Source organism: Paramormyrops kingsleyae, chromosome 24 (genome assembly GCF_048594095.1).
Source record: "Paramormyrops kingsleyae isolate MSU_618 chromosome 24, PKINGS_0.4, whole genome shotgun sequence".
Lineage (NCBI taxonomy): Eukaryota > Metazoa > Chordata > Actinopteri > Osteoglossiformes > Mormyridae > Paramormyrops > Paramormyrops kingsleyae.
This window is the reverse complement of record NC_132820.1, coordinates 1,812,708-1,835,839: the sequence shown is the minus strand read 5'-3', so window position 1 is coordinate 1,835,839 and position 23,132 is coordinate 1,812,708. Positions and strand designations below refer to the sequence as shown.

Here is a 23,132-nt window from a genome sequence, read left to right as displayed (position 1 = left end):
GTATATATATACTTATATCTGGAAATAGTCTAGTGTCAAGGTCTCTGTAACAAGATGATTTTCTTATGCATCGAGATATTTACACAAATTATATTGTTATTATATAATAATAATAATATTTATTATTATTATTAGGCATGTTGCTGTTGTTGAAAATAAGTCACAGCTAGATTACATCTGTGTATACATGGCGCACCTGTCATCTAATACTTAGGTTAAGTTAACTTGTTAATATGAGTTGGTATAAAATTTTAAACACGCCTATATAGGTATTACATATGTGTCGTATGTAGGTATATAACTTTAAATTGTGAAATATGTTTTTCAATATTCATACTAAGCCTTGTCAATCAAGTCACAAAAAAAATGTGCCCAGCGTCCAATCCAATGGTTAAGAAATACACATTTCATTCACTCCGCGCATGCGCGAAAACGCCATGAGCGATGGTCACAAGCACCAATCGCATGAAGTAATTTCGTAGCGGTTAACTTTGGGGTCAGGGTCTCAGTTTGTTACGATGCAGCCAATCAGTTCCGTTAAATTCTTGACAGAGGTAAGCTTTGTCCAATCGGATTGCGATATCAGGTTTTCTTCCTGTAGAGGGGCATTTGCTACCTGTGTGAATGGGCGAGTTCGAAAGGAGGAGTTTGTGGGGTGAGAGAGAAACTGTATTTTTCCCCAGGAATTAAAACAAACATGTTTTTCTTAAGGAAAAAAAAGCCGAGTAGCATGTAGTTAAAGGGCAATGACGCTTCTATGCGTATTTCTTACGCCTCTCTCTTTACGAAGACCGAAACACATGCGCCGGTGCCCCTGTTTTTGGATGGAAAAGGCCGACGGAGAGCAGGATGACTGAGAGCTAGGCGCCGCTGGCGGTCCGAGGAGAAGCGGCGGAAAAAGCGGAGAAGGGGCCGTCGCCGAGCGCCAGACGCGGAAGGAGAGCCGCGCGGGCTCCGGTCGGCACGGGACGCGCCGCTGCGCTCCGGCCGTGCCGCCTAAGCTGAGGCGTTTCTGCCGGGGCCTAGCTGCCTGGTGGCTAAGCGACAGATAGTAGTCGGTGGTTTCCTTTGGTTTGATTTTGTTTTTATTTGGTAGCCGAAGCTCGGCTAGCCTTCGGTCGGTGCTTAGGCGTCCGTCCCACCGGCTCGTCGTCGTATCTAGCACCGTGCCAGGGCTTTCCCCACCGAAACGGCTAGTAGGACCATGTCGGAGTGTCGGCGAGCCGCCGGGAATTAGGTAGGGACTTTGGAGCTGCGTTTAGGGAGAAGAGAGCCGCATGTAGCTGCTTGAGTCCGGCTGCATGCACCGCTGGCCGAGCTGCCCGGCCGGATAGCTGAATACCCTTATCAGGGCGGCGGGGCTGCCGGCAACCCCCTGGTTTGTTATCGGATCCGTGGTTGCCCAAGGCTGACTGTTCGTATAGGACACATCCCCACGAGGGTCTGTGTTAAATGCAGCTAGCCAAAGCAACAAAAAAAAACAAGGGACCCCCCCCTCAAAAATCCGTATTTCTGTCTTGGTAGCACCAATAATAAGGGCATGTTGAGTTAAGATGACTGTGGCAGTAGAGATTATCAAAGATTTAGCTTGTAAATATGAGGAACCGAAATCCTCGTGTCCCCTAAAGGGTATCTATAATTAATCAGGTAAATATCGCCCAGCGTTAACTTTTGATACTTCATTGATAGTGGCTAACATATCTGGTTCAAAAACACAAGCAAAGGTTTACATTTTTTTCCATTAGATCTGTATTTTTGTGGCTGTTTCTCAGGGTTATAAAGTCGCAGACCCATTGATAGTTCATGTTCGTTTAACGTTCTTGTTTGTGCTTGATTTTAGTGCACGTTTGTATTCGGGTAAACAAAGCTTGACTAGTTAACTGGCGCAGTAAGTTAGAGGGCCAAAAGTTCTACTGGGTGTTATAATCTATCATTGCTGCTTACTGTCAGGACGTGCAATGGTATTGGGCTGATTGACATTTGAGTTATTCCAAGCAATAAATTAAAAAGCCATCATTGACACATTAATATTTATATAAAGATAAAGTGATTCTGGAAGGATCAGAGATCCTTCACTTTATCATTATTAAAGCCACAATATGATCTACAGCAGTTGTACCTTGATAGTTTGAAGGATAGGTATTTTTCTTTATTATTATTTATTGAGGTGTATTATCTTAAAGTGCTGGGAAATAGATGAAACCAAACATTTCTTTCCCCCTTTGCCGATGAATGTTTTTATTTTCTCATTGAGTCACCAGTGTGCCAAATTATTGCCCAGATAATAAGTGAGAAGCTTTGTGTTTCGAAGAATAGCCCAGTGAAATTGCCATACCTGCTGGAAAAGGGCGTGTGAATTTTCCCTGCGTGACAACTGCAGGAAACCCGTGGCGTGTTTTTCTTGAACGAGCCTGCCCCTGCCTCAAAAGCCCGCCAGTGGTTTTCATGGAGCACCAGGCACTGTCGGGCCACAGGAAGGGGTAACATTGACCAGCAGGAGGTGGCCTTTCGAGAGTGAGGTGTCTGGACCCTCGCTCGCTTTCTAGACGGAACGATGGGCTCTCAAGCTCTTCAGATACTGCGTCAGGGGGTGTGGGCCTCCCTCACGGGGGGCTGGTATGTGGACCCACATCAGAGTACATTCTCCAACTGCTTTCACCTCTACCTCTGGATCTTTCTCTTGACGTTCCCGTTCCTGCTCTACATGGTAAGTGTACCTCTGCACAGATCCGGGAAGTTCCTTTCTGTCTAATTTATGGCTTGCGATTCCTCCATTTTGCCATGGTTACATGGCCATCCAGTTTTGGGTGACATTGCGTGGTGTTTACTAGGCACCAGATTCATTTTTGTTAACGATCTTGTAAATGCTTCCACTTGCGTTTCACAAGTAAGGTGACCTCTCGTAGTTTGAATGGGCTTGGTGTAAATTAAATTTCAGGTGTCGTAATGCCAGATATTGAGATTCAGTGAATTTTTTGGTCTATCCACGTGCTTTGTTAGAAATAGTCTGTCATCGCAACTGACTATTTCATGTCTATGTCAGAAGTAAGCTGCTTTCACTAGAAGTCATTGAAGCAGAAAGCTATGAGCAATATCTCCCTGAGTGCGTAGCTTATTACCGAAAGGTATGATAGATTGTTTTCATATCTTTGTGTTTGGAAGGATGACCGAAATTCTGCTGGGATGATTTTCTTTCTATTTGAGCTTAATTTGGAATTCCACAGATGTTTTACTTATAGATGCCTGGAAATATATTGCACCATATTTATTCAATATGCTTTCTAGGATGTATCAAATGCACGTTATTTGTTGCATTCGTTTGTCTCATTACTTTATAAATAGAATTTCCCTCTGGGTTTGATGAAGTCCGTCTTAAACATATTTTCCTAAATGTCTGTGGGTTTTATGTAAGGAGACAATAGTGTTTAGATAGCTGTATGAATTCAAGAGAAGTGTTTGCAAATGCTTTAAACGTGTTTTGTCTGACAGTACAGTAAGTGTTTACCATTCTTGTTGGGCTTGTCCCAGCTTTACTCCAGTGTAACTAGTTGCCAAACCAAACAGGTGGTTTTCTCTGTTTAACTCGGGGGTGGCCAATCTTATCCGCACAGGGCCGGTGTGTATGCGGGTTTTTTGGATAACCTTTGGGTCAGCTGTTCAAACTCAGTTGTGAGGACTCTTTAGCCAATAAGTCGTCTCATCAGTAATCTAATTGGAGAGTTGCATTGAAAACCCGCATACACAGCGGCCCTTTGCAGATAAGATTGTCCTTCCCTGACTTGGGTGAAGGGTGTGACAGTAAATTTCTTATTATACAGCTCAATGCTTTGTCTGAATGGTTTGTTCTGTTTTTATTTTGACTATAAGGCATCTAATTGTCATGTAGTAAATAAAGCAATGCTCTTAAGTGCAGGGGTTTTATGAAAAGTTCAGACTGAAATAAGTGGTGTAGATCATGCTTATTAGCCGAGCATAGACTCAGAAATGCCTTTGGAGACAATGTTGAGGCGAACAAATCGAGGTGATCAGTACACGTCATCCATTCCTGTTCCTCCTTCTTAACCCACTCCATTCCATTCACATTACAGGCGCTGCCACCCAGTCTAGTTGTGGCCGGGGTCTATTGCCTGGTTGTGGCCGCCTTCTTCACGGCCATCAAGACAGTGAACTTCCGTCTCCACGCCATGTTCGACCTGGGGGAGATAGTAGAGAAGCGACAGGCCTCCCTGACAGCAGAGGGCGCCAGAGTGGACGAGGGAGACGAGGGCACTACAGCCCCCGAAAGGAACCAGCACAGGTACATGTCCTGGTGAGGGGAATGCTGGGAAAACAGATGACCTTTGTGCTGCTGTGATCTGTGCAAGAACCATACTGATACATTCTTATATGCTTACTGCTGTGCTAACATTGCAGAAGATTATTCTTTTTTTCCAAAACAAGACTCAGTCTTGTCTTGCTGCCCTAGCCTGTGGCCTACTAGCTCTTGGGATAACCTTAAGGCCAATCTAACTGCCGGCTGTTAATATGGCGGTGTCAGCAAAGTCTGTGTGGAGTACCACTTAAGTTGACGTCATTTTAACCTGTCTCCCTGTCAGGGACAGTGCGGCTGGAGTTGAGATGACAGTGTTCCGGAAGGTCAACTCGACCCCTCCTGTCCGGTGCAGCTCACAGCACTCTCTTTTTGGGTTAAACCAAGTTTCGGTCAGTCCTCTGCCGCTTCATTCCCCTACAAGTGTCCCTTGGGGTCTTTCAGTGCACCTGCTGACCCAACATGAGGCAGCCGTGGGCAGTGGTCTCATTCACGTCCACCTGAAGTTCAAAATCTGGTGCTTAAGAATTGCAGCTCTGCTTGGAAGTCTCCTGGCTGAGATCCCGATAGCCAGCGTGACTACAAAGAAGCACTAAAGCTTGTCTGTCTTGCAGAACCGTGAATTATGATACGAGTAAAGAATGAAATTGCTTGTAATTGCCTTGTAATCCGAAAGCTTATAGGGTTTTTTTTTTGTTGTATTTGCTCTGTGGGATGCTTGAGTAATCCCGTTGTTTTTGTTGCTTTTTAAGGAATTTCTGCCGCAGCTTGATGACACAGGAGGCTCCAAAGGTGAATATTAAAAACGGCTGTATTACATGTTATTGCGTTGACTTCGCGTCTAGTTTCCCGAGGGATCGAAAGTGAAACCAAGAGCTCCGTCTCGATCAAGAGTGTTTTTGTCGCGCCTTATAAAAGTTCCAGCGGAAAAGGGAAATCGTGGCAGGAAATGAAATCGTGCCATATGTGTAGCTGGAGCGTAGCTATAATTACTGCGTGCTCCTCTGAGACAATAGCCCACTGAGAAATGAGTGCGCGATCGCTCTCTCCCCAGACCTCAAGGAGCTGGTGCGAGAGCACGGCCATAGCGCCATTGTCACTGCGGCGCACAGAGACATGCTCCGGCATGGGTCCCAGGACACAGTCCGTAAGCATCGCCATGACGACGGATAACGGCCTGCCAGGAGGGCCTGGATTCACACGCTCACGCTCTTTGGCTTCTCCGCAGGCGCTGCCGGAGTGGTGCAGTCCTGCCTGGTCGCCACCCTGGGCAGCGAGTTCCCCGGCCTGATGGGCCCGAATGGGGCGGTGCCGGGCAGCTTCGCCGGTCCCATGTCCGGAGAATGTCCCTCCATCCCCCCATCACCCTCCAGCCAAGAGGAGGGAGAGGACAAGGAGCGGGAGGAGGATGAAGCGGAGCAGTCGGCGGATCGCATGTCCAAAAGGAGCCCTGAAGAGGAGGCGGCGGGAGGTTACTCGCCACTGGGGCCCTCGGCAGAGTCCGGGAGCCTGGGCGATGCCCCGCTCAGTCCCCTCCTGAAGAGCAGCCTGAGTGAGGAGCTGAGTGAGAACCTTCTGGGCCTGGGGCTCCACCCGGGCCCTTTCGCCCCCGACCGGGAGACCCTGAGCACAGTGAGCAGCTACCGCAGCGAGAAGACCGACTCCACGCAGCTGGAGAGCCCATCCCTGAGTCTGAGCCGGTCGGCGCCGCTGGGCGCTGCTTTGGCCATCGAGGGCCCCCTGCCGGGCTGTGGCGCCCTGGGGGGCATAGAGGGCCCGGCGCTGCACGGCGGCAGCGACACCGACGACCTCTCCGACAGCGAGCTGTTGCGCTCCCCTTCCAAAGAGCCCTCGCTGGGGCAGGGCCTGGACCGCACGCTGGTGGAAGGGGACGACCTGCCCTGCCTGCCCCAGGAGCTCACGCAGTCCGCGCCCCTGCAGGACTCCTCGCCCTCCAGCAGCGGGCGCTCTGACGCCTGCGACCTGGAGCGGGGAGTTTCCCTGCCCCCCCTGCCGCCGCCCCGGCAGGCTAGCTCGGTGCCAGCGGGCCTGGCTCTGGGACTGGGCTGCTCGGAGCCCGCCCTGCCCATAACTCCCCCTCCCTTCCTGCTGTCCACCCAAGTGCCCCTGCAGGTGCAGCAGGTGGTTCGCCCCAAAGACCTGAAGCAGTTACGGGCAGCCGGGGTGGGCGGCGGGGGCGGCGCGCTGCACCGGCCTGGCCGTCGGAAAGCGCCACGCAAGCGGGGTGGGGCGGGCAGTGGCAGCTTCGACTCTGGTTCCTACCGCCGGCAGCATGGGCGGGGGCAGCACAGGGACTACATCCCCGTGCGCAGCCGTCTGGGCCCCAAGGCGTACAGCGAGAGCCTGTTTGAGGACTCCACTGACGAGGACGACGACGGCAGCGAGGGCAGCGACCTGAGCGCCGGCTCCAGCCTGGGCTCGCAGCGCCGCTACAGCTCCGACGACGACTCCAGCTCCTCCACCTCCTGCTACTCGCCAGACTCCGCTGCCGTGGGCCTCCCAGCCCCGCCCACTCTTTGCACTCAGCTGTCCAGTCCTGGCGAAGGGGAGGTCTCTGATTCAATTGGCCCCTCCCACTCCCGGGCGGCCCAGAGGTCGGCCAGCACGGCGAGCGCGAAGACGCACGCCAGGGTGCTCAGCATGGATGGCGCAGGTGGGGGTCACTCCAGCTCCGGAGTCCTGCCCCCAGCCGCCCTGCCTCTGCCTCCGTCCATCCCCCCCGCCCAGCGTCCACTCACCCTTTCCAAGTCCGACCTGGAGGCACGCACAGTCCATCTGGACGGGTTCCCCGGGGCCCATCATCGCCTGGAAGCCATCGAAGGCTCCTGGGCCGGTAATCAGACGGGCTGGCGGGCGGCCGACCTGCTGGAGGAAGGAGCCATCGGAGGAGGTGAGTCAGCAGCCGCCTCTGTCTCCCGTGGTCACCTGTCATCGCTCGTGTGGGGACTTATCAAATTACCTCTGCTTACGGCTTTTCTAGCCCTTTCTGTGGAGAAAATGAAAGTGGCTTATGGAGACCAGAGAATCTCCCTTGACCTATTTGCCAAAACTGAGCTCCTTTTAGAGAGGGGATTTGATCAGACTGATGGGATATTCCTGGCCGGACACCCCCTCGCCTCACGGCCCGTGGTGGCCGGCCTTTCCGCAGACGCGTCCTTGGCTGTGACCTGACGCCTCTCCCCTGCTCACTCTCTCTCCACGCACTCCCATTATGCTGGCTTATTTTTTACGTGCCGCGTTCATTCTGATATGACGCCCTCCCCCAGCCCTGGCTCCCGAGGACGGCGGCAAGCGGGACTCCGTCAGCAGCATGAAGAGGGCGCAAGCCATCCGCAGGCGGCACAACGCGGGCAGCAACCCCACGCCCCCGCCCTCCGCCATGGGCTCCCCCCCGAGGTCAGCTACGTCCCTGTTGGCGGCTGTCCTGAGTGGCTCTCCGCTTACCGCACTCAGGCTGTCTCTGTCCGCACAGAGCTTCCGTTTGGCTCCTTCTCCCGCCTTTTTATTTACGGTGCCCAGCCCAAATCTGCTTACGTTCAAGACCTTTGTATAAATTGCCTGTTTACTTTGCATACTCCTTTTCCCAGCCTGTCATATACTTTACGGTAGTACAGTAGTTGTTACGAAAAACCTTACACGTGTTCAGTATGCTGCTCCACATGTACTGTACCTTACAATGTTTTTTCTCTAAACAATACAATATAAACCTATTAGAGCACTAAGATGGCCTAAGCACCTTTTTTTTGCCTCCTTCAGCCACTACTGAATCCTTTAGTAATGTAAAAACATCAGGCACGGGTCTAACTAAACTTTTTAAAAATACTTTTGAACCGTGATTTTGAATGATCAAAAGCCACATGCTGGCTGACTGGATGCTGTAATTCCGAATCTCCCCGTCAGTACAAGGCCTCTTATAGGGCACTGTTTTCCAATCCAGTCCTCAGGGACTCTGTCCCACCTGTCAATGCACCCATTCGAGGTATTCGGTGTTCAAGATGGGCAGGGAGAGAGCAGACATGTGGTCTGGGAGTCCTGGCGGATTGGATTGGGAAACGCTTACAGGGCATAGCATGTTTGTACTTGCAGGTGATGATCTACCTGTATGTCTTTCATGCCAAAATCTTTTATCTGTTAAACACATTTTATCGTCCCTTAGGCAGAGTTACCATTTTGCTGAATCTGTAAAAGGAGTTTTTAATAAAACTTTTTTTTATCAGAAGCTAATCTGAAGCCTTTTATGTACAAGTTGTGTTCTTTTATCTATTTGTAGTACTTCATAGTTATTTTTGAAGTTATTTTTCGGGTTATTTAATCCGTTTCACTGCTCCCGCCGTGAGCGTAGCTTAGTTTCCTGCATGACGGTAAGCCCCCATAACGAGCCGGCTGCCGCCGGCCCCCCCCCTTCCCAGCCTGCAGGACCTCCGGCGAGCTCGTACCTCCTCCCGCTCCCGGACACTCACCCTGCCCTCCGCGCTCCAGTTTGCCTCCTCCCTACTCCTGCCCCGCGGGGGCGTCCACGAGGCCTCCACCTTCGACGACACGTCCGAGGGGGCCGTGCACTACTTCTACGACGAGAGCGGTAAGGGCGGGGCCAGAGGGGTGCGTGGGGTAGGGGCGAACATGCAGGCCGCATGAACGATTCGATTTATCAGTATTGCGTGAATGCTGGTGTGCAGCTCTGCATCGAAATCTGGGGCCTTCCCAGTAGGTTGCTGGTTTGAATCCCTTGGCCCGTAATTTTATCGCTTTGCCATGTAGGAGTGAAGAGGTCTTACACTTTTGGCCCTGCTGGAGGCGGATATGAGGACCCAGTGCAGTAAGTTCTGCCAGACCATAGTTGCTGGGTGTTGGATATTGCATAGAAGAACCTGCACCTCACCATTCCCTTATTTTTTGTATTTGTCTATGTCTCAGGGAGCGAGACAGACAGTCCCAGTCCTCAAGCTTCACTTCCACAGATGTCCAGGAGGGGGCACCAGTGCTCTCCATGCTGCAGCCGCGACCTGTCGTCCTGCAAGGGATGCAGGTCCGCAGGGTGCCGTTGGAAATCCCAGAGGTGAGACAGAGCACCGATCTAACCCCAGAGTCCAGGTGACCTTTGACCCTATTGATTGTTATACCGGAGGTTCTGCTTCTCTACAGTTTGACCTGGACCACGAGTCGCTGCACGAGTCTCAGGAGAACACGCTCATGATCGAGGAGAAGGCCAAGCCCAAACAGTACTACCGCTTCTGGGTGCTGCCGGGGAAGTGGCTGCGGGTTCGCTATGACCGCCTGGCCCTCCTCGCGCTATTGGACAGGTAGGGCAGATGGGAGCTGGCCAAAATACGCTGCGAGCCAATAGGGTGACTGTTTACCACAGGGTTAAAGGGACAGTAATGTGATCAGCGAAACGTGGTTGGTCGGTTTCAATTTTTTCTAAACTTGTGTTGGGGTTTGAGGTGGTTATTTTTTGGTCGTCTAGTAATAAAATCAAGATTGCTTCTTGGGAGTTTGCAGCTGAAATATCTTTATTGTAACAATATGTCAAACATGACAGCTTGAATGGCCCCCACTACCCAAGCAGACTTATCACAAATGCGGAGGTCAAGCCTGGGCCAGCCAAGTTAAGCCTATGTGCCCGTCCGTGCCCGGAAGGTTGCTGGTTTAAATCCCACGAGCGGTGCAGTGAGGCATGCTGGACGTTGGCTGAAGATGCTCTCTGACCCCTTTTAGCTCTTGTTTATACTGTGTATCGGGTGGAGAGCGAGATTTACAGATACAGCTGTTGTATCCTTGGGTTCTTATCAGCCCTACTGCACTGAGTAGGACACTCGTGTCTAATAATTATGTCTGAACTCGGATCGATGGTCCGCCGCAGGTGTGGCACAGCACCAGACCTTCATCAGTGTGACCTGTGGCTCGACCCTGAGCTCCTCCTCTAATCGGCATTACTGGCCCCCAGCCAGTCGGTGTTAATTCTGGGAGAGGCGTGGCACAGACGGGCGTCTGCAGCTCCTTCCAGACGCGTGCTTTCGGAGATCAGAGCTTGCCGCCGTCGTATCGCCCTTCTGTTAACGCCCCCCCACCCCCGTGTCTCCCCGCAGGAACCGCCGGGTGGCGGAGAACGTCTTCGCCGTGGTGCTGGCCAGCCTGGTTGCCTTCCTGGGTTTCCTCCTGCTTCTGCAGGGCTTTTTCAGGGACATCTGGGTCTTCCAGTTCTGCTTGGTCATCGCCAGCTGCCAGTACTCCTTGCTGAAGGTGGGTACCTCCGCCTCGCCGTTGGCCGTCCGCGGTAGCAGAACCTTCCAGTCGACACGTTTTCAGATGACAGGCGGTTCAAGTGAAGTCAGGTGGGCTTTTTGCCGTGTCGTACGGAGATGTACAGCAGCACGGAATAACGTTCCCCCAGGACTGCGGTGCGCCACACTAACAGGAAGTGAAGCGCAAAGCTCAGGACAGTGTGAATCAGGGGGCTGGACACCGGGAGCTGTATGCATAGTGTATGTAAGCAAGAAGTAATACAGCAGCGTGACGGCGTGGAATAGATATAGTGATAGATGGTAATCGTTTTAAGTCACCAGAGCCAGTATGGGCTGGGCTCCAGGCCCATTGTGACCTCGCACTGGAGGGGTAGTCTGATTTTCCAGTGCTTACACGCACTGCTCAGCCGTGTTGTTCTTTCGCAGTGAGCAGCAGCTCATCTGTGATGTATCTGAGTGCTGAGGGAAGTTTCTGGGCTCCTCAGAGGTGCCTCTCAGCTTCAGCCTCTTGTTCTATCCCCTCCCCAGAGTGTGCAGCCCGACGCAGCCTCGCCGATGCATGTGAGTGCCCGACCCGGCCCCCTTCCCTGACAAGCCGGTACGTTCCTTCTGGGACCCCGGCCCCCCGCCCCGTCTGACCGCCTCTGTTTCTGTCAGGGCCATAACTGGATCATCGTGTACAGCCGGCCGGTGTATTTCTGCTTCTGCTGCATCCTCATCTGGCTCTTCGACCTGGGGGGCAACTCCGGCCCCCTGCAGTCCTTCACCCTCTACGGCGTCACCTTCTTCTCGGGCCCCTTCCTGCTCTGTGCCCGGGACGTGCTCATAGGTCAGTCCAGAAGGCCCCGCCCGCCCCCCATTTGACAGCCCTGAGCCATTCTCGCAGAGTTCCCCATTTCCGGTCTTCAGGGTCAGAATCCAACAGAGTTCCATCTTAATCCGCTAATTACCAGGTAATCCGCTAGTTACCAGGTTTAGTAGGTGTGTTTGAGCTGGGAAATCTGCAAATTCAGGACCGGAAATGGGGAACCCCGCTTTGTCACAGGTGTTTCCTGATAGGAACCTTGCCGTTCCGGTGCCGTGGGCTGTTCTAAGGCATACCTGATGCGCTAACCCGCCCCCTCTCCCCTGCAGTGTTCACTCTCTGCTTCCCCGCCGTATTCCTGTTCGGGCTCCTACCTCAGGTGAACACATTCCTGATGTGTCTGCTGGAGCAGACGGACATGCACGTCTTCGGGGGCACCGGTAAGGCTCGGGGTTTGGGTTTGGGTTCGGCCCCGCCCTCACGGGCCCCTGGAGGAGGGGCTGACCGCTCCGTGTCTATCTGCTCTCCCCCGCAGCCACGACCAGCCCCCTGTCGTCCGTGTACAGCCTGTCCCGCAGCCTGCTGGTGGCTGCACTCCTCTACGGATTCTGCCTGGGCGCCATAAACGTGAGCAGCGGCGATCTGCGACATCTGTCGTCCTTTATTTCTGGGTTCCCTCCTTCCCACTGTTCTCCTATCCTCCTCCTGGTCTTCTACAGGCGCCCTGGGAGGAGCCACACGTGCCGGTGCTGTTCTCCGTCTTCTGCGGCCTGATCGTGGCCCTGTCCTACCACCTGAGCCGGCAGAGCAGTGACCCCACCGTGCTCTGGTCAGTCCGCCTCGCCTCAGCCGGCACGCCACCTCTCTGGCCCACGTTCCGGGCCTGCGCGTCATGCTCCCCCTGCCATTTCTGCAGGTCCCTCATCCGCTCCCGGTTTTTTCCTGAGCTGGATAGCCGGAGTCCGGAGGAGCCCCCCCAGGGGATTAAGGACCCCCTCCCAGAGAAGCTGCGTGCCTCTGTGGTAGGTCCCATGAGCACTGTTCATCTACAGCCATGTCCGTCCCAAATAATATTGTGGGTTAAGCTGTTTTGGTGATGGTTGAACTCTTCTTTGAATTGCCCCCCCCCCCGGCAGAGGGAGACCCTTCATTCTGACCTGGTCATGTGCCCCCTCATGGCCATCATCACATTCGCCATTAGTGCCAGCACAGTCTTCATTGCATTGCAGGTATGTGTGCTCACCAGCAGGGGGCAGCATAGCCACCTTCGCTCAGGACATTAGTCACTGCTGACAGTTATAAAATGTCAGAGATCGGTACATACAGTTCACTTCACCTCAGACTTTATTATAGAATGATATCATTAATAATGATTATATGCCCATTTAAACATCTCTCTCGCCCTGCAGCCCGCCCTCAGCGTCGTCCTCTACTTTGTGGCCGGGGTCGTGGGCTTCCTGACCCATTACCTGCTGCCGCAGCTCCGCAAGCAGCTGCCCTGGTTCTGCCTGGCCCACCCGGTGCTGCGCTCGCGGGAGTACAGCCAGTTCGAGGTCCGGGGTGAGTGACCTCTGTGGTGGCGCCGAGGAGGAGGGCCTGACTGTGTGCTCCGCCCCCCCTGGGGAGGAGGAGGGCCTGACTGTGTGCTCTGCCCCCCCTGGGGAAGAGGAGGGCCTGCCTGTCTGCTCCGCCCCCCCTGGGGAGGAGGCGGGCCTGACTGTGTGCTCCACCCCCCCCGGAGAGGTGGAGGGCCTGACTGTCTGCTCCGCCCCCCCTGAGGAGGAGGAGGGCCTGACTGTGTGCTCTGCCCCCCCTGGGGAAGAGGAGGGCCTGCCTGTCTGCTCCGCCCCCCCTGGGGAGGAGGCGGGCCTGACTGTCTGCTCCGCCCCCCCTGGGGAGGAGGCGGGCCTGACTGTCTGCTCCGCCCCCCCTGCGGAGGAGGAGGGCCTGACTTTGTGCTCCGCCCCCCATGGAGTCGGTGGGCCTGACCGTGTCGCCCCCTCCCGCAGAGGCTGCCCAGCTGATGTGGTTCGAGAAGCTGTACGCCTGGCTGCAGTGCGCGGAGAAGTTCGCCATCTACCCGGCCGTCGTGCTCAACTTCCTGACCACCGAGGCGCAGCTGGCCAGCTCGCGCACGGACCAGCTCTGCTGCATTTAGTGAGTGTCCGGCCTTCCCCAAGGGGCCCCTTTGTCGCCTTCCGCAATGACGCGCCCCCTGACCCCCCGCCCCCCGCCCCCCTCAGCACCCACGCCCTCTTCATCTCCGTGGCCGGCATGAAGCTGCTGCGCTCCTCCTTCTGCACGCCGTCCCAACAGTACGTCACCCTCTGCTTCACCGCCCTCTTCTTCCACTTCGACTACCCGGCCTTCTCAGAGACCCGCCTGCTCGACTACTACTTCATGTCCATCCTCTTCAGCAAGGTGAGAGCCCCCCCGCGATATCCCCCGCCCCCCCGGCCGAGTCGTCCCCACAGACCCCATGCCTCCCTATGTACCTGTGTCTGTGTGCTCCAGGTTTACATTGCATTGTGGGGATCAAATGCTCCTCAGGAAATGTTACTTGGGACTTTATAAAAATCTGTGACTGCAATCAAAAAACTAAAATTGCCGAAAGACTTATTTTGTTTGGTTACTTATGGTTAAGCTTAGGGCTGGGTAGGGGTTAAGGTCGTCATTGTTGGGCTGAGGATTTTGCCCATAGAAATGAATGGACAATACCAGTCGGGCTGATTAAACTTACTGACTGATCGATAAGCTCGAAGGTAGCTGAAGGGTAACTGTTTGGAGGTAAATCTGGTTAAACCAGGCCAGATTTCCCACCCGGAGAGTTGGAGGGAGGGGGGGTGATGGTGTTCCAGTTCTGATGTTCCGCTTCTGCTTCCTCTCTGACTGGCTTTTAGCTGTGGGACCTCCTGTACAAGCTGCGATTTGTACTCACCTACATCGCGCCTTGGCAGATCACCTGGGGCTCCGCCTTCCACGCCTTCGCCCAGCCCTTCGCCGTGCCTCGTATCCTTACCCTGATTGGCCGCTCTGTCGGTGCCGCTGCCGAATCCGGCCGATCGCCCGTCCTGCCAAACTGTTCTACCTTCCGTTCTTCTTCCTTAACCCCCTGGCAGACTCGGCCATGCTCTTCATCCAGGCCATGTTCTCCGCCTTCTTCTCCACTCCGCTGAATCCCGTGCTGGGCAGTGCCGTCTTTGTCACCTCCTACACCAGGCCCGTCAAGTTCTGGGAACGCGACTACAAGTGAGTGCCAGTCAGCTCGGGGCTCTCGCTCGGTACATGTGAACGTGATCGGTACCCTGAGACCTGGTGTATAGAATACTGTCAGCGTGATGCATGCGTGTGCCGGGATGCTGACCGTGTTTCACTCCACAGCACTAAGCGGGTGGATCATTCAAACACACGCCTGGCCACTCAGCTGGACCGCAATCCAGGTCAGGCTCGTTCTGTCACTGCCTCTCTGTCTCTCTGCCTCCCTCGTTCTGTCTCTGCCTCTCTCTCTGCCTCCCTCTCGACCTGTCTCTGCCTCCCTGTCGTTCTGTCACTGCCTCTCTGTCTCTGCCTCCCTGTCGTTCTGTCACTGCCTCTCTGTCTCTGCCTCCCTGTCGTTCTGTCACTGCCTCTCTGTCTCTGCCTCCCTGTCGTTCTGTCACTGCCTCTCTGTCTCTGCCTCCCCCTCGTTCTGTCACTGCCTCTGTCTCCCTCTTGTTCTGTCTGCCTGTCGTCCATCTCTTGGAAAGTGGTTTGTCCTGTGTTTTTTTTTTTTTTGTAATAAACTTTTAAACTTCTATCCATGCTTCACAGTCCTTTTTATAATCCGCTTTCACTCTATAGTGCTGTTTTCCCCCTGCCCCTCCCCCCACTTGTCGCTCATCTCTTGGCTATGTCTTCAAGGCGCGGACGACAACAACCTGAACTCCATCTTCTACGAGCACCTGACTCGCTCGCTGCAGCACAGCCTGTGCGGCGACCTGCTCCTCGGCCGCTGGGGGAACTACAGCACGGGGGACTGCTTCATCCTGGCCTCTGACTACCTCAACGCCCTGGTGCACATCATCGAGATCGGCAACGGGCTCGTCACCTTCCAGCTGAGGGGCCTCGAGTTCCGGGGTGAGCAGCCGGGCCCTGTGCCCTGCTTTCCCGCCTGGGGCGCCCCTCTCCTCCTGCCTGGGGCGCCCCTCTCCTCCTGCCTGGGGGGCCACTCTCCCCCTGCCTGGGGGGCCCTTCTCTGGGTGTTTCTGAGCACTACTTTTTAAAATGGTCACTTTTGTTTGTATTCTCCTTTCATTCAGTTTTTTGTCTTAAGTACGATTTTATTTGTTTTACATAAGAATTAACCACGTAAACGCGTGGTTCCTGTGATATGTGAAGGACTGGTTCAGACACGTCACTCCCATCCATGCTCTGAGCCAGTTTGTTTGCCAGCATGGGCGCGATGTCCCACCGGTAGTGCCGGAATGGGCCCTGTGCCGTGACGCGGGGCCCCGGATGCTGTTTGGGTAAGGAAGCGTGCCGGTCGGCAGGCTGACGTCTCCCTGCACCTCCCCAGGGACGTACTGCCAGCAGCGGGAGGTGGAGGCCATCACGGAGGGCGTGGAGGAGGACGAGGGCTGCTGCTGCTGCGAGCCGGGCCACCTGCCCCACCTGCTGTCCTTCAACGCGGCCTTCAGCCAGCGCTGGCTGGCCTGGGAGGTGGCAGCCACCAAGTACGTGCTGGAGGGCTACAGCATCAGCGACAACAACGCTGCCTCCATGCTGCAGGTGTTCGACCTGCGCAAGATCCTCATCACCTACTACGTGAAGGTACCGCTCCACTCCGCGTCGGCCGAGCTCGGGGACTCTGCAGGCGCTGTCCTCTGGTCCGTCTGACCTGCCCCCCTCCCTTGGCAGAGCATCATCTACTACGTGAGCCGTTCCGCCAAGCTGGAGGAGTGGCTGGCCAACGAGTGTGTGCTGGAAGCCCTCAGGCCTTGTCAGGCCCCCGGCTACGTGGACAGCGATCCCACCTTCAACCTCAACATCGACGAGGACTACGACCACCGCGCCGCCGGAATCACGCTGACCGCCTTCTGTTCCGTCTACCTGGACTGGATCCAGTACTGCAACAGCCGGCGGGCGGCGGTGAGTGGGGGTGCCGTTCCCAGACGCCGGGGGTCCCACAGGGCATCCCGTGTTCATCCGCCCCTCTGTGTGTGTGGTCTTCCAGCCCGTGGACGGCGAGAAGGAGTCCCCTCTGGTCACCCTCTGCTTCGGGCTGTGCATCCTGGGACGTCGGGCACTGGGGACGGCCTCCCACAGCATGTCGGCCAGGTGAGGGATGCCTGTCGCCCTTCCTGCGTGTCCCCGTCCCCGTCGCCCTTCCTGCGTGTCCCCATCCCCGTCGCCCTTCCTGCGTGTCCCCATCCCCGTCGCCCTTCCTGCGTGTCCCCGTCACTGTCGGCATCGCCCTTCCTGCGTGTCCCCGTCCCCGTCGCCCTTCCTGCGTGTCCCCGTCGCCCTTCCTGCGTGTCCCCGTCGGCATCAGCTGGCTGTCAGAACAGCATGTTTTCTCAGGCCAGTCGGTGCAGTATGGGGTTACTGCTGTAAGAGCTAGAAAGTGCTCAGGCTGCTAGTGTTAACACACTAACACATTAGCGTTAATAGTTCATTTTGAAACCCCAATGGATGAAAAAGTAGGAGCAAAGATTTATAGGCTTTCATATGGCTCATTTAAAAATAAAAAAAGGCGAATCTCAAAATTAATCCCATATACAATCGTGTTGTGGTACCATCAAAAAGCGATTTTATAGTCTGTATATTCAGTGCAGAATAAGTTTATATTGAAATTTTTGCTTGTGTTCTCACATTGGGATATGAAAATCAGCAGATGGATAACACATTATGGATTTAACTTTCACAACCCTAAAAAATTCTTGGCTTTTTTTGCAGTTTCGGTTAAGCCCAAGTTCTGGCATTTAGTTAACCGGTTTACTTTGGTTAACTCAGTGGTTCTGTTTGCTTATTGTATCCAGCCATCTGAACGCCATGTTTAACTGTCTCCCGCAGCCTGGAGCCCTTCCTCTACGGCCTGCACGCTCTCTTCAAGGGCGACTTCCGCATCACCTCCCCCAGGGACGAGTGGGTGTTCGCCGACATGGACCTGCTGAACAGGGTCGTGGCGCCGGGCGTCAGGATGTCTCTGAAGCTGCACCAGGTACTCCTGAGCTGCAGGGGGTGCTGTTGTCATACCAGGAGGTTTCCAGACAGTGGCTTTTAATCTGTAATTGGGTTAGGACTCTTTGGCAACCAAACAGAATTACAGAAATTTAAAGCTTCCTGCCTTTGATTCATTCTGGGCTATTTGTAGGTACTTGATCGTCACACTTGAGGACAGTGTTTCCCAGTCTAGTCCTCGGGGACATGCAGACAGTCCATGTCTTTGTTCCCACCAATCTCCCGGTAGCGTAGACCCCCCCCCATAGTTAGAGGAATGGAGAGTAAGTGGCTCCTTTATCGCTCAGGACCACTTCACCTCCCCTGACGAGTACGAGGACCCCGTGGTGCTGTACGACGCCATCACGGCCAACGAGGAGAAGATGTTAATTTCCCACGAGGGCGACCCCGTGTGGCGGGGGGCCATCCTGGCCAACATGCCCTCGCTGTTGGCTCTCAGGCACGTCATGGATGACGGCAGCGACGAGTACAAGATCATCATGCTCAACAAGAGGTTCCTCAGCTTCCGGGTCATCAAGGTACCTCGTCCCACTGGGAGCTTTGGGGGGGCACCTCCAGGGGGGGCGAATGCCTGGGCAGATGGAATACTTATACTGTCACTGCACAGGTGCAATCACATTTACTCTATGATGTTATTCATATAACAGAATGAAAGCAGCATCAGAACCAATACGCTCCAGTCCAAAGCAAAGTGAATAAATAGTATTAATGGACGGTTCAGACAGTATTAATAAGTAATATAAGCAGTATTGAGAGAATGAAGACTGTAAACGGCCCATTGTGCCCAGTGGGGCCAGTATGACAGTATAAAGTAGTACTAACAGTATAAATACCCCATATAATGGTGACGCGAAGACCTTCAGCAGCACAGTGAGTGCCGCAGTCTGACTGGCCTCCGCTGCCCCCTGCAGGTGAACAGGGAGTGCGTGCGCGGCCTGTGGGCGGGGCAGCAGCAGGAGCTGGTTTTCCTGCGCAACCGCAACCCAGAGCGCGGCAGCATCCAGAACGCCAAGCAGGCCCTGCGCAACATGATCAACTCGTCCTGCGACCAGCCCATCGGGTACCCCATCTACGTATCGCCACTGACCACGTCCTACGCGGGCTGCCACTCCCAGCTGCGCGGCGTCTGGGGGGGGCCGATCAGCCCCCACAACATCTACACCTGGTTCATCAGCAGCTGGGACAGGTAAACACCGCCGCCATTCCCTCACGCCATGGGGGGTCGCACTTCCTGTCGAACCCGGGATCCGGAGGTCGGCTGTATTCTGAACCCCCCCTGTCCCCACAGGCTGCAGAAGGGATGCGGGGCCGGATGCAACAGCGGGGGCAACATCGAAGATTCTGACTGCGGCGGGGGCTCCAGCTCCATCGGCAACAACCCTGCCCCACACCCCCCCCAGAGCGTGCCGACACAGACCACGGGGGCGTCCACAATCCCCCATTCGCACCTGACCACCATCCAGCCCCCCCTGGGTGAGCCCCCTAGTGGTAGGACACTGCACTGCGGCACTGTCTCCCATCTCTTGGGCTATGTCCATATTACCACGCTGCAGTGACTCAGGGCTGTGGGGACACAGAAATTCTTATGTGGTACCAGACCGGATATGCATCCAGTTCATGGCCGCGCAGTGTATTATAGGAGCAGTCAGATCAGAACTGCTGTGGTTTTTTTCCTCTATGCATATGCTGTTGTCAGCAGTTTTTTGCTGTTGCTAACACAGATGACTTGTGCAGTGACGTATTAGTGGAGGACAGATGCGTTCGCATGACAGTTAGATACGGGTCACATTGTAATTATGAATGTGAACCATCAAGATCTGAAAATCTGAATTGGACGATGAGGCTTGTAATGTGAATGTACCCTTATCCTCCCTACTGATAGATTTTCTTACCGCCCCACAGGAAGTGACAACCTGCCTGGAACCACCTGGCCGCACCACCCTCAACCACTCCCCCTGGCCCTGCTCAGCCAATCGGAGTCCAGGAGGGAGGTGGGCTTGGCTCCCTCACTGCACCGCACCTCCTCCGTCCAGGGGCTGTTGGGTCAGCCCCTGTCCAGCTCCCAGCTCTCCTTCAGCGGCCCGGTGGGCACGGAGCGCCTCTGTGCAGGCACGACGCAGGACTGCCCCGGGCACTACCCGCAGCGAGGACCCCAGAGGGCCGTACTGAGCCTGGGGCTGAGTGGCGGGGGCCTACCCTACGAGGTCCTGTATGGGAAATTGGGCCTTTCGGGGAGAAAGGGCTTCAATGGGTGTGCAGCCGGAGAGATGGACGGGGTCGGGCCTCAGCCAATAAGAACCCAGGTAAGAAGTGGGAGGGGTCTATGTGGGAGGATCTCCTTAAGGCAAATGTGATTGGTGCAATCTGTGTGTGTCTATGTTCAGACACCAGCTGACTGAATGTCTTTAACGTGTCTGCTGATGTGAAATACTCCCTCCAGCCTGCTCCGTCCGTCCCTTCACCTGAAGTGGGGGCCTCCCCAGAGCCGATGGGGGCGCCCTTGTCCGGCGAGACCACCCCCCGAAGCACAGGGGACGGCTCCACGTCCCACGACGGCTCCACGGAACTGCCTTTACTGGAGCACCTGCGCTGACTCGCGTGCCGAGATACAGAGACTCGCAGCCAAAGCTAACCCGCCCGACTGTGCCCGTCTCGCTGCCGCGGGTCCGCCCGCGTCTGCCGGCTTCCAGCCTGGCCTCCCAAAGTCATTCCAGCGAGCTTCGGATCCGAGCGAGCGAGGAGAATGCGGGGGTACCTCGGTACCCCGAAGATGACCCATGACTTCCCGGTTCTGTTACTCCTCTGTTACCCTGCAATACTGGAAGCACATCAGCCTCACCGGACCTCGCATCCGCTGCTCCCGCCCAATGCCGCTCCCGCCCAGATCCCCAGAGTTGGACCCATCTCTCCAAATCTTCAGCTTACAGCTTAGAGAGGATCCAGTGTTCCTTCAAAACGCAAGTGCAGTCTAAGGTATGGGCGTGTGGTCTGGACCGGCCATTTCCTCTACCGCTGCCCTGTCCAGTATCCAAGCATCCAGCAGAAATGCAAACGTTAGGGAAGTCTGCTGCTCTCCTGCTGCTTTTTTGTGCTCGCTCTTCCCGTCCATGCTGGTTCCTGCCTGCTCTCCATGCACAGGGTACAGAGCACGGCGCTCTAGGTACCTGTGGCGGGTCACCGACGCCACGACGCGGAGCAGGACAGAGGATCGTCACGGCGGGCGGGGGGGGCGGGGTTCTCACGTCCATCCGAGGCTGCCGGACATTTCAGACGCTACGTCTCCACAGACGCGAGGCTGGAATCACACGTTCCACACATTCCAGAAAGACTGGCTGTTAGTCTGTCGTTACTTCTCGAGCCGGGTGCCGCCCTCGTGCGCCTGCCTGTACACACACACCATCGCCAAGACCATTCTGCCAGCTTCTGAGCTTCAGGGATTCCTCTCTTTCTCTCTCTCTCTCGTTTCTCCACCTGTCTTTGCCGCCTCCTGAGTGTCCTGGATGCTCCGCATCCCACCACCCTCGGGGGTTATCGCGTCTCATGCGTTTACAGCCTCGCGCCGCTGGGGGAGCCGGGGACCGGTGACCCCTGAGGGCAGCCGGGCAGGCAGAGACAGAGAGGGCCTGGCGTCACCACAGATATGCAGTAGTCGCGCTGTTGCCGGCACTGGCTGTCACCGCAGCATGTTCGATGGTTTTTATTTCTGTATTAGTTCTTTTTTTAAATAAAAAAATATATATATGGTTGAAAAAGGATGTTTTACCAGAGGACTTGTTTACTTCTAGGTTTTGAGGCTGAGGTGTGGCGGAGGGATCATCCTGTCCTCTGATTGGTTCACCTCTTTTTGTGGGCGGGACCCAGACCATGCTCCTGGTGGCTGTGCAGTGCAATAGCTGGCCCAGAGCTCTGCTTCACGTTTGCTCTGGAGAAGCAGACACCTATCCTACGGCTATTAATGCTACTAGATCTTCTGCAACTACTCATATAACTACTGTTTCAAGTACTTTAACCTCCAGCGTTTTAGCTGGAAGCACATGAGAATAAAGGTGGCGGGGGATCACATATTTATTTGGTGGCTGGTCTGGCTTGGGAGTGCATGCTAAGGCTTGGTTCGCTCGTGTTGTCGACGTGTTCGAGGGAAGAGGACTTGCATATCGGCGACACAGCAGTGTTCTTAGAGTAACTTTACCTTCACATACCACAAGTGTTAACTGTAATTTTCTCGCCCCTCAGTATAACTGGAACCGTGGTATCCGTAAGCCACTGTTATTCTGGTGCTGATTTCTTGATGAGGTGATTACCGGTGTTCTGATCTCAATCTAGCCTCCCTCGACGATAACTCAGTAAACCACGTTTTAGGGTTTCAGTGGGGTCTTGTGGAAGGTGTTTGTTGGTTCTTTGGGTTGTGGCGTGTTGAGGGATGTGTGTGTCTCGTGCAGAAGGAGTTTGAACGCGGTCCTATGCGCTGGAGACTGTATGTGCTGCAGAGAGCAGACCCGCGTGGAGGTGGATTCGTGGCGTGTGAGCCTGGATCACATAAGGTGAAGGGGCCCAGGCTGCGACAGCAGGTTATGGGGTTATAGCACATATGATTAAATCACTCCATTTAGAGAGCTCTTTAAGTAACTCTTAATTTGAAATAGATTTGTCTTGGATTTTGAAATCTTCTTCTGTCATCAGCTCCTCATTTGATTAAGGAAGCATTTAATTTCTGTATCTGGCGTTTTGTCAGCCAGGGCTTGGACTGTATTCACAATAAATCCTCGACCTGAATGGTTCTCAGTGGGTGATGATGGCTGCCTGAGACGGGGGACACGGGTGGGGGCGCTGCCCGTGCACTGACCATGCAAGAGGTGTCCGTCCCTGATTTAACCCTGCCTTCACGGATAATACACTGCAGTTTCCAATTAGTGGGGACTGAGAGCGTAAAACAGTCCTTCCCCTTGAGGCGTGTAGGACTGGACTGTGCGACGTATCCGTTCTCTCGACTTGGTGTTCTCTGGGTCACAGTGTTCGGCCAATATGATTCAGCCCATATTCCTATGACACATGCTTCTTAGTCTTAAACCCCCCCCCCCAAATCAAAACCAGGGCTGTCATTTTCTTATTGGCCGAAAGGAAGCACAAGTTTCTGGGCAGACCTGAATATCACTTAAAGGGATGAAGTCAATGCCATTTATGTACAGCATGTTTGTAAATGTATATAAGTATATAAATATTTTATTAATGATCCAATGGGTATTTTTCAAGGACACTACTGCGTTTTTTGGGGGGGGGGGGGCACCGTGGCTGGAAAGGCCCATCTGAGTTTGACCACAAGGGTGTGCACACTGACCTTACTCCCGCAGTCTGGGATACTGCTTTTGCACAAACCTTGTAAAATAGTACACATCCTTTTTTTTTGTTTTCTTAATTTCGGTCATTTGTTTTATTTAAAGATTGTAATTCAATATAAAGTCATGTACAGTTTTTTATGTGAAATTTCCCCTATTTAAATTAAAGCTTTTTGTGTTATTTGCAAGTTTAATTGTATGTT

General features: G+C 54.3%; 1 protein-coding gene across 1 annotated transcript; it reads left to right on the top strand.

The window, feature by feature from the left end:
* Positions 1 to 628: 628 nt before the first annotated feature.
* Positions 629 to 23,117, top strand: LOC111855426 (pecanex 3). Its single transcript, XM_023834429.2, has 35 exons — positions 629 to 2,707; positions 4,089 to 4,297; positions 4,596 to 4,701; positions 5,062 to 5,101; positions 5,364 to 5,456; positions 5,538 to 7,220; positions 7,597 to 7,726; positions 8,740 to 8,909; positions 9,089 to 9,146; positions 9,245 to 9,386; positions 9,473 to 9,630; positions 10,417 to 10,570; positions 11,101 to 11,133; positions 11,230 to 11,401; positions 11,707 to 11,817; positions 11,913 to 12,004; positions 12,097 to 12,206; positions 12,294 to 12,399; positions 12,514 to 12,606; positions 12,787 to 12,937; positions 13,387 to 13,534; positions 13,621 to 13,798; positions 14,278 to 14,386; positions 14,497 to 14,626; positions 14,759 to 14,817; positions 15,278 to 15,493; positions 15,933 to 16,186; positions 16,274 to 16,504; positions 16,590 to 16,693; positions 17,429 to 17,576; positions 17,884 to 18,114; positions 18,508 to 18,782; positions 18,885 to 19,069; positions 19,499 to 19,899; positions 20,037 to 23,117. The coding sequence occupies exons 1-35, from the start codon at positions 2,555 to 2,557 to the stop codon at positions 20,187 to 20,189; spliced, it is 6,786 nt and encodes a 2,261-aa protein (XP_023690197.1). The 5' UTR covers positions 629 to 2,554; the 3' UTR covers positions 20,190 to 23,117.
* The last annotated feature ends 15 nt before the right edge of the window (positions 23,118 to 23,132 follow it).

Coding starts and splice junctions, on each gene's coding strand:
- LOC111855426 (XM_023834429.2), top strand. CDS start 2,555: ATGGGCTCTCAAGCTCTTCAGATACTGCGTCAGGGGGTGTGGGCCTCC. Junction 2,708..4,088: donor TCCCGTTCCTGCTCTACATG/GTAAGTGTACCT, acceptor TTCACATTACAG/GCGCTGCCACCCAGTCTAGT. Junction 7,221..7,596: donor GGAAGGAGCCATCGGAGGAG/GTGAGTCAGCAG, acceptor GCCCTCCCCCAG/CCCTGGCTCCCGAGGACGGC.